Here is a 13145-nt window from a genome sequence, read left to right on the forward strand (position 1 = left end):
TTACTAATGTCTCATTTGCTTTTTGAACACTATTCATCTCTTACTCTTATTTTGTATTTTATTATTAATTTATAAGTTAAAACATAGTCAAGTGGGATCTTATTTGATTCGTCTCAATGCAAGGATTATTTATATTAATTTTTTATAATTTTAATTATGCAAAATTAAAAATATTAAAAATTAAATAAGTAAATTAAATAAGATATATAAAGTAAATAAGACATTAATAATTAATTGATCGGAGGGAATAAACTTCATTTACTTCGGTCTATGCAAAATAATCTAAAGTGTAAACAATTCGTTTATAGCTTGTGTTGGAAACAGATTGCTTTTTAATGAAAGCATTAAATAAGAGAGATGAGAGATGAGTAAGCATCATTAACAAATTCCGGAAAATCAGGAAGTTGCTTTAAAATAAAATAAATGTTGATTGAGTTATACATTGGTATCTCCCTTTTGATACACACTCACTTACCAATTACCATGTTAGCGCAAAGCTATAAAGTTAATTAATATTCGGGTAAAATCAACAATGTTATCATATTATAGTAGGCCTACTACTTTGAGAAATTGTTTCATCTACTCACACAATAAACAAATTATTATTAGTATTGCTAAATGACTTATAATTTAAATTTAACTGATATTTTCAAACACAATAGTAGTTGTATCCAAATAATTTTAGTGAATCTATTTTTAAAAATGTTCAAAATTAATATAAACAGACTCATCATTATTATTGTATTCAGTGTATTCCGCCAATTGAAAACTATAATCAGGGTGTAAAAAGGATACAAAAACAGTTTATACACACAAGAAGTCCTTCGAGTCTAAAATTTGTGAGACCTACTTAATGAGAATTTGTGAAAACACAAAAATAGAAACATAATAATGAATGATCACCACCACAATTAGAACATGCCTTCTCATCAAGGGCATCCTAAATATCTAGGAATAAGCTAAATTTATGTTAACATTACACATTTCTAGCTCAACCATCAACAGCACAAGTATGAATCATCTATGAGTTCCAAATAAACATATGGCTTAGAAAATATTCCAATTTCATGTAAAATCAAAAATAGATCTTACAAGTAACAAGCCACACACATCAAAGAGGGAAAATATGGTATTTTAGTGCTTTTACCCTCTTCTTTTATCTCCTAACTCCTATTCCCCCTACTATACACATTTTTCCCCAAACACCCAGCCTCGGTTAGTAGTCATAGTCATAGCCGTAGTCGGTAATAAAAACCACATTGATAGTGTAATAATTTACCTAAAACCCAACGAATGAACGCAACACTAGTAAGTACTTGACCATCTTAAAAAACACAATGGAGTACAATTCCATCACATATAGCTTCCTCCGTCCTCTTATTTTGCAACACTTTGCCAATCTCCGAGTATCTTACCAATTTTGCAAAACTTTTAGAACAATTCTTTTGTTTATCCTTCTCCTTCGCACTTGCTTGAGCCTGCCATTTTCCTTTCACCGAATAACGAAGCTAAACAACGCAAGATGATAGTATGAAATGAAGAAATAATATGTAACCCAAAACTCAACTAAAAAATAGAACCGACGCTTAAAAAGGTGTCAGCTACCCAAATCAAGACTCTGGCAAAGCTCCTTCCTAAGCTTTTGACAAAACAGCCTACAAGCGTCGATACTAAGATCAACAGCCGCGGCAAGGGCCACATACGCCGCAGCATCTTCCGTACAGGTCACATGCTGCACACCCACCTCCACTGTAGGCTTACTACATTTCCCTTCACCTTCGACAAGCGCCGACATAACAAACCCTCTGTATGCACTGTACGGCCACAAACCCGTTCCAAAATCCCCACTCTTTCTTCTTGGACTACATCCTGGTGAACCGGACACCCTAGTCCCCCGGTGTGAGCCGCTCCCATTATTAACCGGAGATAAACCCAAATCAATCGAAAACTTCCCTCCTTTGGAGATGTTAAGAGTTGACTCGGCCAACACCACTCCAGCGTTTGCACTCATATCAGGAATCAACTCGAATTTGTATCCAAGTCCATCATTGGATCCTCGTTCACGCCACGCCTCAAGGCGACCCCATGGTTTCCAAGTTCCTTCACCTGGTCTAAGGATTAACCATGAACCTGGGTTAGACCGGCTTACACGGTCTGAACCAGGTGATGCAACAAATGGTGTTATCATTGATGCAGCTGCCACTGGGGAACCAGATAAGTCATGGACGGTAATTGACCATCCTTTTCTTTCTTTTCCCGGTCTTTCTCTTTCACTTCCAAATGAACTCAACCATCCTCTTCCACTCCCTTGATCTAATGATCTGACAAACAAAATAAACCCAAATTACACTCATTTTCCAAATGGAAAAAATTGGTTAATATGAAAAGAAACTGAATAAGAAAAAATCACGCAGTCAAATCTTATTAATAAGACTATTCAACTTGTGAATTGTGATTTTGTATAAAATTCCTATGATTATTTGGCAGTATACAAAGATGCATACCATGTTCTCTATCGCACATTGAAAATTTGAAATAATCTTTTTGTTAGAAAGTTGAGTACATCCACTATGTTGTAATGTAAACTAATTTGAGAGTTTATTTTATCTACTTGATTCAACATCTGAAAATATTTTGGTAATCTCAATGATTATCAATCATGAATATTATCCTTTAACATTATCAGAAAAATCTAAGAGTTTGCAAGTTGCAGCACCTGCTACTCAATGGTTTTACTTTAGTATTACCTCCTCCTCCGTTCTGATTTGTTCTTTTCGTTTATATTTTTGTACAATTTTCAAAGCAAACTTTAAATATCAATTATCTCTAAATACCCATAATAAAAAACTATAAAAAAATATATAATAAAAAAGTAGAAGTATACCTTAAGACGAAATTAACGAGATCTCTCATGGACATATTTCTACTCTATATTACTCCCTATGTCTCTCATTTTGCATTCTTTCTACCAAATTTCACTCATTCTACACTAGTATTGAATTATTGATTGAAAGCTAAATTTGGAAGCATTCAAATGATACATCATACATCTACACCTTTCTCTACAAATTCTTTAAAATGTGGATAACATTAAGCATTCAAATAAAAATAAAATTCCTAGCACTACTTTAACTTATAATTTCATTAGAATCAAATCAAATCTTTTTAAGTGGAGAGTTTGATTCTCAACTAACTAGCCTACCACTTAATCAATTAAATATAAAACTTGTAATTTTGTTCAAATTCCAAAATTAATACTACCATGAAGTAAAACATGTATGATCTAACACAATTAAGACGACACCCGATTCTGAGACAAAAAATAATTCCCAAGTACTCAGAATTTGCATATAATATTTGCCAACAGGAAATAAACTCTTCATCAAAAGGAAATTGTATGATTCTACGATGTAAATTGATAGCTAAATTTAGAAACTATTCAACAAAAAATGGTATATTGACTTAAAACTGAAACTATTGAATATTGAGTTGATAAACATGTTATCAACATCTACAATTTCTCCATAAATCCCTAAACGTACTAAAATAAAATGTGTTTAGAATTGGAAAAAACTACAAAAATATGGGAATATTTCCAAAATTATATATTCATTAATGAACAAAACGAAAACGTTCATAAGCAGTATCATTCAAATTTGATCGAGAAAAAGCTTACCTAGAACGTTGATGATGGCGGTCAGAATTACGGAAGCTAAAATTACAGGTAAAAACAGGTTGACGAATATTCCCTTGGATCTGAAAAACTTGAGGACTGCATTCAGGTTCACCGTCAAACTGAAAAACGAATCTAGGATCAGGATCAGCTCTAACATTCAAATAAAACTGCGAAGCAGATGATTCTTTACCCTCTTTTCCAACACAAATCCATCCATTATGAAAAACCATAGCCCTTGATTCACACCCTTTAAGATTCAACGGTACAGAAACTTTCCCTAACAATCTACCCGTATTTTTGACACCACAAGTAGCCCCAGTTCTTCCAGTAAATATCGATATCTTCAAAAGCAGTTTCCCGGCGAAGATTGATTTTCCGGCGAGTTTATTAATGTCCTCTTTGCTTAGATGAAAAGTAGCGGCATAAGAATTAGCGTCGGGAAAATTAGTTTCCGACGGAATGTAAGGGATAACAGCGGTTTGAGGAGGAAAATTCTTGAGTTTAATTTTACAAAAACATGGAGAAGAAGTAGGATGAATTACTGTTCTTACAGGTTTTGATTGAACTGGAACTTTTAATGCAAGGTTGCCGACGGTCAGTCGAACAAATGGACATGGGTCCATGGTTTTTTCAGTTTCTCTCTTCAAAACGACTTCGTTTTAAAGGGAATTTGCAGGTTCTACACAGTAAAACGTGATTACTACTAAGTTTAAGCAAAATGTCAATAAAATCGTTGATTGATCATTCTGGAGAATTTGAAGAAGGGATTATTTATGGGTTTGGAAGTGAGAAAAATGAAATAAAAAACTAGTTGTCCTTGAAAAATGGAGGCGGGTAGAGAGAGAAAGAGAGGAATGAGTTGTTTACAGGAGTGGATGGAGTACAGCTGGTTACAGGTTGTCATTAAACCAAGTCTATTGCTATTGGTATTGGAGTTAGTATTTGTGATAATAAATTTGTTATACTCTTTTTCTTTTATTTTACGTACTCGATCTAATCTTTAAATTAAAAGAAGTATTCCTTCTAATTCATTATTAATATCTCATTTATTTTATATATTATATTTAATATTTTTATTTGATTTTTAATATTTTTAATTATATATAATTAAAAATTATAAAAAATTAATATAAATAATTCTTGTATTGAGACGAATTAAATAAAATTTCACTTAACTATATTTTTACTTATAAATTAATAACAAAATAAAAATTAAGAGTAAGAGATAAATAATGTCCAAAAAGCAAATGGACATTAGTAGTAAATTGGAGGGGGTAGCATCCAAAATCCAAGTAGGACCCTATCAAATCATACAATTTAATAAAAAAACTGGAAAATAACACATGACGATTTCTTAGAGTTTTAAACGAATATAGAACTATTAATTTAATAGGACTATTTTTTTCAAAATGAATTAAATAGGACTGTAATTGATTGTGTGCATGCCAATTTATTTTCCTAAATGAATTTAAAATTCAATTGGTAAGTATTTTCAAATATATTTTTACATTAATTCTTTAATCTATACAAGCATCTTAAAGAGATTAATTATTTTCAAAAAAATATTTTATATTGTAAGAAATTATTTTTGAAAAATATATTGATTTAAATTTTCAACATAATCATGAATCATATATTATACTATAAAATATGGAAAATTCCAAGTGTCATTGAACAGTAAATCTTATTTAGTGGCCAAAAAAAATGACATGATATTTGATCTTGACTAATATTTCTATCATTATAGTATCATTGTTTAGACCATACCAGACCATTTAATCTATAGATAATATTAAAACTAAAACTACAATATTGTCCAATTTGATTTGCAACTTAGAATGAACTTTGTTTAACCCTAATTCCTCTCCTTAAAAGGTATGTCATAGAATATAATCCAAATGGGAAGGTAGAATAAGTGTTGGTTTGAAGGTTTAATTGTTTCCTGCATCTCTCCTAGAACTAAAGAAAAATCTTCACTTTGTCGCGCCAATTCATGGTAGATTATCGATTGAGTTCGATTGATTATGTTTTGGGATGTTGGAATTTGATTGTGGTTATGATATTAGGAGGCTGAGATGGAAGTTGTTATCATGAATATATATATATATATATATATATATATATATATATATATATATATATATATATATATATATATATATATATATATATATATATATATATATATATATATATATTGATAAGGAACTATTAATTTCCGTAAAGATAAATTTTAGGGTTTGTGCAAGAAAAATCGAGAAACTGTATGTTCTTGAAGGAGGTTTATAACCAAGAAATCAGTAGAAATGAAAGAAGAAGAAAGAAAAGAGAGGAAAGATAAAGACAAGAATTGTTTGTGTAATATTCATATATATCCCTTGGGTTATTACCACTAATTGAGGATTTATACTTTTCTAAAATAAATCCTAGCCACAAACAGACAAAGCCAGCTAACAACTCAAAAACTACTTTTCCCGCCAAAACAAATACTTCAATTTACAAATACTTCAATTTATTAATAGGAAATAGCTATATCAGATACCCTCCCCCTTTAAGTGACTTGTCCTCAAGTCAAAAGATGAGCTGCGCCAGGAAACTGAGCAAGAAAATCAGCTTGATGAACCCAAGTAGCCTCATGTCTAGGTTTGTCTTGCCACTGAATAAGGAGTTCAGTATGAGTTGCCCCAGATGTCTGAGTAGGTCTGCTATCAAGAACAGCCACAGAAATCTGAGCAGAAGGAAGAGGCCTGTCAAGTTCTTCTGGTATTGTAGCTACTGTTGGAAGTTCCCCATGAAAACGTTTCAGCTGAGAAACATGGAAGATATTGTGGATCCTTGCGGAGCTGGGGAGTTGTAATTTGTAGGCAACCTTTCCTACTACTGCTAAGACCTTAAAAGGGCCAAAGTACTTAGCAACCAGTTTGTTGTTGCTTCTGTGTTGAACTGATTGTTGCCTGTAGTTTTGTAATTTTAACCACACCCAATTCCCAACTGCAAAACTTATTTCTGATCTCTTCTTGTCAGCTTGAACTTTCATTCTCTGTTGAGCCTTGGTTAAATTTTCCTTGAGAAGTTTCAGTATTTCCTCCCTCTTTTGCATACTCCTGTCCACTACTTCATTGTTAGATTCCCCATGCAAGTATGGAAGGTGGATTGGTGGTTTCTGGCAGTAAACTGCCTCATAAGGTGTCATGCCAACTGCTGAATGGTAGTGAGTGTTATACCACCATTCCGCCATAGGCAAATATTTGCACCATTCTCTAGGCTTCTCATTTGTAACACACCTTAAATATGTCTCAATGCATCTGTTAACAACTTCAGTCTGACCATCTGTTCCGGATGATAAGCAAATGATAAGAGGAATTCAGTACCATGTAGGGAAAATAACCCTTTCCAGAATTGGCTAAGGAATATTGCATCTCTGTCACTGACAATGCTCCTAGGCCATCCATGCAGCTTAAAGATGCTGTCTAAGTATGCCTGAGCTACTTCTACTGTAGTATAAGGGTGTTTGAGAGCAATAAAGTGAGCATACTTTGTCAATCTGTCCACCACCATAAAGATAACATCTCTATTCATCGATTTTGGAAGGCCTGTAATGAAGTCCATAGATATATCAGTCCACACCTGTTCAGGGATTGGTAATGGTTGTAAAGCACCCAGCTTAGCAGATGTGTCACACTTGGAAGCTTGACAAGTGACACACTTCCTGACAAAGTGGCTGACATCTCTAGCCATTCCTCTCTAATAAAAGATACCTTGCATTATCTTTATTTTTTGATCTCTCCCTGAGTGACCTGCTTCCAAAGAGGCATGTTGCCACTTAATGAGCTTCTTTTGGAGGCTTTCATCAGGACCCACTACAATCTTGCCCTGCCTTTTAAGTAACCTTTCTTGTAATGAAAATCCAGCAATAGTCTCTCCTTGCTCAAGCTTAGATATCAACAGCTGAGTGTTGATATCTAGGTTATAGCTATCTGTAATATCTTGAGCCACATTGGAATCCACAACTGAGATAGCCAATAAAAGCAACTCTGAGCCCTGCACTCTAGACAAAGCATCTGCTGCATTGTTTTGTCTTCCTGCCTTGTACTGATTTTCATAATCAAAGCCCATAAGCTTAGACAACCAGACCTGTTGGAATGGAGTAAAGATCTTCTGTTGTAAAAGCCATTTCAAGCTCTTCTGGTCTGTTCTGACAACAAAGTGTGACCCCATTAAGTATTGTTCCCATTTTTATATTGCAAAGACCATAGCCAAGAGTTCCTTCTCATAAACAGAAAGTTTCTGCCATTTTGGTCCCAATGCCTTACTGATGAATGCTAAAGGATGGTTTTCTTGCATCAATACTGCACCAATGCCCTTACTTGAGGCATCTGTCTCTACTACAAATTGTTTAGCAAAGTCAGGAATTGCTAGAACTAGTGCTGTTACAAGGGCATGCTTAAGTTTTTCAAAGGCTTGCTGAGCTGCATCATTCCAGCCAAAAGCCCCTTTCTTCAGCAAATCAGTCAAGGGTTGGCTAATAGTAGCATACCTGTTAATAAATCTTCTGTAGTATCGAGCTAATCCCAAAAAACTCCTCAAGTCTTTCACTGTCACTGGGCTAGGCCATGATTCGATGATAGCAATCTTTTCTGGATTATTCTCTACCCCCTTTTCTGATATAAAATGCCCCAAATACTCCACCCTTGCAGTGACAAATGAACATTTACTCTCCTTAACATATAGAGAGTGTTGAGTCATTAGACTGAACACTTCTGAGAGATGGTGCCAATGCTCATCCCTAGATTTATTGTAAATCAAAATGTCATCAAAGAATACCAAAACTCATTTCCTGAATAAAGGTTTGAAAACAGCATTCATCCAACTCTGAAAAGAAGATGGGGCATTGGTAAGGCCAAATGGCATTACCAGGAATTCATAATGCCCTTCATGGGTCTTGAATGCTGTCTTAAAGACATCATTTGGATGAATCCTGAGCTGGTGATACCCTGCCCTTAGATCAAGCTTGTTAAATACTGTGGCCCCTGCCAATTCATCAATCAGTTCATCCAGGATAGGAATAGGAAACTTGTTCTTTATAGTTTTCCTATTAAGTTCCCTATAATCTACACAGAGTCTCCATGTCCCATCTTTTTTTCCTACTAGAACCACAGGAGAGGCAAAAGGGCTGGAGCTAGTTTGAATAATACCTCTTCCTAGCATTTCTTCTGTTAGCTGCTCAATGATATCCTTCTGTTTCAAAGGATACCTGTATGGCCTGATGTTCATAGCTCCAGATCCTGGCTCCAAAAGAATCCTATGATCATACTCCCCCCTGCTAGGTGGTAAGCTAGAGGGTTCTTCAAAGACACAGGCAAATTTCCCCTTAAGGAGTTGTAATTCCCTTGGAATAGTTTCAGGATCACTCACTTGAACTAAGTGAGAAGAATCAATATGACTGTCCTTACTGATGGCCTGTAATAGACAGACATGTGTAGCCTCAGATAAGAGTTTTTGGGAAGGATTAGCAGGTAGAACCTTGAGTTTCTTGCTACGGATGCCCTGAAGCTCTATTTCTTCTTCCTTCCTCTTGAATTTCATAGTCAATTGTTTGAAATCCCAAGAAATTAAACCTAGAGTTCTCAGCCACTGAATTCCCAAAACCATGTCAGAACTTCCTAGGGATATCAGCATCACATCATCTTCATACTTATGCCTCCCTATTCTCCAAGAAAATCCTCTATAAATATCTTGGCATATCAATTGGTTTCCATCAGCAATCATGATAGATTGCCCTTCCATCTTCTCACTTCTGCATCCCAACTTCTTAGCCAAATGTATATCCTAGAAATTATGTGTACTTCCTAAGTCAATTAGTGTATGCATAGGTAAGTTTCCCACCATGACTTTGATTCTCACGGTATAAAACTTTGACCTCCAGATAAAGCACTCAGAGAAATACATGGGTCAAGCTCTTGTACAACCTCCTGTTCCTCCAATTCTACAACGGCAGCATCTACTTCATCCAGTCCAGGCACTTCAACAGTGAACAACTGAGGTTCTTTAAAAGGGCACTTATGATTTCTATCATAGGGAGCATCACAGTAGTAGCACAGTCCCTTAGAAATTTTCTCAGCCCTCACATCTGCTGGGATATATTTTAGGGGTTTTGAAGGTTTGGAAGAAGGATAGGTGAGGGTTAGGGTTTTGGGTTGTGGTGTAGGTAAGAGAGGTGGTTGTTTTTGGAGTTGTGTGGAGTTTTGGAAGGGTTTAGGGTTAGGGTTTAGGGTTTAGGATCTAGGCAGAACTTCGAGTTAGTTCTTCAAGCTTTCTTTCTAAATCAGCCAATTGGGTCTTCATTCTAACAACACTCCTGCTAACAGCTGGAGCCAGAATGCTGCAGATCAGAGAAGAGCGCAACGCCGCTCTAATACCACTGATAAGGAACTATTAATTTCCGTAAAGATAGATTTTAGGGTTTGTGCAAGAAAAATCGAGAAACTGTATGTTCTTGAAGGAGGTATATAACCAAGAAATCAGTAGAAATGAAAGAAGAAGAAAGAAAAGAGAGGAAAGATAAAGACAAGAATTGTTTTTGTAATATTCATATATATCCCTTGGGTTATTACCACTAATTGAGGATTTATAATTTTCTAAAATAAATCCTAGCCACAAACAGACAAAGCCAGCTAACAACTCAAAAACTACTTTTCCGCCAAAACAAATACTTCAATTTACAAATACTTCAATTTATTAATAGGAAATAGCTATATCATATATATATATATATATATATATATATATATATATATATATATATATATATATATATATATATATATATATATATATATATATATATGTATGTATGTATGTATGTATGTATGTATGTATGTATGTATGTATGTATGTATGTATGTATGTATGTATGTATGTATGTATGTATGTATGTATGTATGTACGTATGTATGTATGTATGTCACTTCATATTAAAACTGCTTGTTAATTCCCAATTTTTTTCATAAGTTGTTATCTGTTATCCAGTTAACCAAAGAATTGAATTGTATTGCTCTCTTAACTTCTGATGGTTGTGTTGGGCTGGATGCTCGGAAAGGGACGATTTTTGGGCGTGGTACTGAATGGAATGGATTATACTATGTTGACAAGGCGATTTAAAATGGTAGTCCAATGCTTGCTCACAGTTCTCCTGATCATCAATTGTGGACATGACATTATCGTTTAGGTCACTCATCTCTAGGTTATCTAAAACGACTTTTTCCTTCACTTCATGATTGTAATGTGTCTTTGGATTGTGAAACTTGTGTGCTGGCCAAGAGCCATAAACATTCTTATTTTCCCAATAACACTCGAGCTAATAAACCTTTTGATTTAGTACATTCTGATGTATAGGGCCCAGCCCCGGACATAAATTCTCATGGTTTTGCATATTTTGTGTTAGTTGTTGATGATTGTACTCTTATGTGCTGGGTTTATTTCCTAAAGCACAAATCTGAAGTCTTTGATGTTTTTGTTAAATTTTATAACATGATCCTCTTCCAATTTCATGCCCAACTAAAAATTCTTCGATCTGATAATGATGGTGAATATATTTCCCTTATTATGAAATAATTTTTTCTTAAGCATGGTTTGATTCACCAAACTTCTTTTCCTGATACTCCACAACAAAATGAGGTTACCGAAAGAAAAAATCGTACCCTCCTTGAGATATCACAGGCACTAATGTTTAAAGTTGGTATGCCTGCTCGGTTTCGGCCTGAGGCCATTGCTACAGCCACCTATCAAACACCTCTTGCTACCTTGAATACTTTCACTACCATTCCTTCGTCTCATTTCCTTCCTCCTCGTATATTTGGGTGTGTCTTTTATGCTTATCTTCCATACCGGGTGAGGACCAAATTTGAACCTCGGGCTGTCAAATGCATTTTCCTTGGGCATGGGGTGACTCAAAAGGGCTATCGATGTTATGATCCCATCCACAAAAAATTATATACCACCATGGATTGTGACGTTTTTTAGCAGTCCTACCACCATACCCAGCCTCGATCTCAGGGGGAGAATGTAAGTGAAGATCTTAGCTGGCTAATTTATCCCTTGGTCGACATTCGAGATCCAAAAGAGCAAGTAGGTAACACCACAGACATTGCTACTGAAAACACAGTTACTCCATCCCCTCAAGCTACTCCCGTTGTAATACCCCAGATTTAGCTTGAAAAAGGATTGATAGACTACTCATATCAACAAGGTGCATCTTCTTTTCTAGGGAGCTTATTTGCTAAGAACTCCACAGTTAAGCGTGCTTAGTGGGGAGAAATCTTAGGATGGGTGACCTCCTGGGAAGTGTTCCCGGGTGCGCACGAGTGAGGCCAAAGTGCGCTGGAAATACTTGTGTTGGTTTGTGGGGCCAGTCTACAGTCTCCATGAGTAGTCACCAGCGGTCCGAGGGGCCGGGGTGTTACACCCGTCCCCGAGCATCCGATTGAACTAAAGGTAACAACTAATCCTCCCTCTAATGATATATCTAATGATGATGTTGTGCCAAGTGTTGATGTCCCTAGGAAATATGAGTTACCTCCCCGGAGCACACAAGGAGTGCCTCTCAGGAGATATGATTCGAAATTTGAATCTCAGAGATCCCCATATCTTATAAGTAGAGAAAATAAAGAACAGTTATCTCGGACAGCAATTGCCTTCAACAGTGCTCTTTATTCCAGTACTCTTCCACAAACCACCGAAGAAGCCCTCTATGATCCAAAATGGATGAAAGCTATGGAGGAAGAAATCACAGCCCTCCAGAAGAATGAGACATGGAAAAGGTGTATATTACCAAACGGGAAGAAAACAGTTGGGTGTAAATGGGCGTTTTCAGTTAAGTATCATGGTAATAGAACCATCAAGAGATATAAAGCTCGCCTTGTTGCTAAAGGGTACACCCATACTTATGGGGTAGATTACTCGGAAACCTTCTCTCCTGTAGCCAAAACTGACACTTTCCGGGTTCTCTTCTCTATAGCAGCAAATAAAAACTGGCCACTATATCAGTTCGATGTAAAGAATGCCTTTCTACATGGGGAATTTGAAGAGGAAGTTTATATGAAGCCACCACCAGGGTTCCTCAGATGAATATAACCAAGGCAAAGGGTGTAAACTCAAGAAAGCACTGTATAGTTTGTAACAGTCTCCTAGGGCTGGGTTTGGGAGATTTACTGCAGGTATGAAGAGATTTGGGTACAAACAAAGTAACTCAAATCATACTTTGTTTCTCAAGAAGAAAGAGGATCGGATCACATGTCTTGTTATTTATGTTGATGATATGGTTATTACCCGGAAAGAATGCTAAGGAGATCGATGAACTTAAGAGACAATTATTTTGAGAATTTGAGATGAAAGATTTGGGATATTTTAAATACTTCCTTGGAATAGAAGTCCTAAGATCAAAGAAAGGGATATTCATCAATCAAAGAAA

General features: G+C 35.5%; 1 protein-coding gene across 2 annotated transcripts; it reads right to left on the reverse strand.

Annotated features, from left to right (window-relative positions):
- Positions 1 to 720: 720 nt before the first annotated feature.
- On the reverse strand, positions 721 to 4599 carry LOC130798115 (uncharacterized). 2 transcript variants are annotated; one of them, XM_057660987.1, is made up of 3 exons: positions 3867 to 4044; positions 3677 to 3795; positions 731 to 2321 (listed from the first exon to the last, which is right to left on the reverse strand). In XM_057660987.1, the coding sequence occupies exons 1-3, from the start codon at positions 3891 to 3893 to the stop codon at positions 1598 to 1600; spliced, it is 870 nt and encodes a 289-aa protein (XP_057516970.1). In that variant the 5' UTR covers positions 3894 to 4044; the 3' UTR covers positions 731 to 1597. The 2 variants fall into 2 exon arrangements, with proteins under 2 accessions (XP_057516969.1, XP_057516970.1); XM_057660986.1 differs by having other exon boundaries at positions 721 to 2321; positions 3677 to 4599.
- Between the last annotated feature and the right edge of the window lie 8546 nt (positions 4600 to 13145).

The sequence above is a fragment of the Amaranthus tricolor genome, chromosome 13, assembly GCF_026212465.1.
Source record: "Amaranthus tricolor cultivar Red isolate AtriRed21 chromosome 13, ASM2621246v1, whole genome shotgun sequence".
NCBI lineage: Eukaryota > Viridiplantae > Streptophyta > Magnoliopsida > Caryophyllales > Amaranthaceae > Amaranthus > Amaranthus tricolor.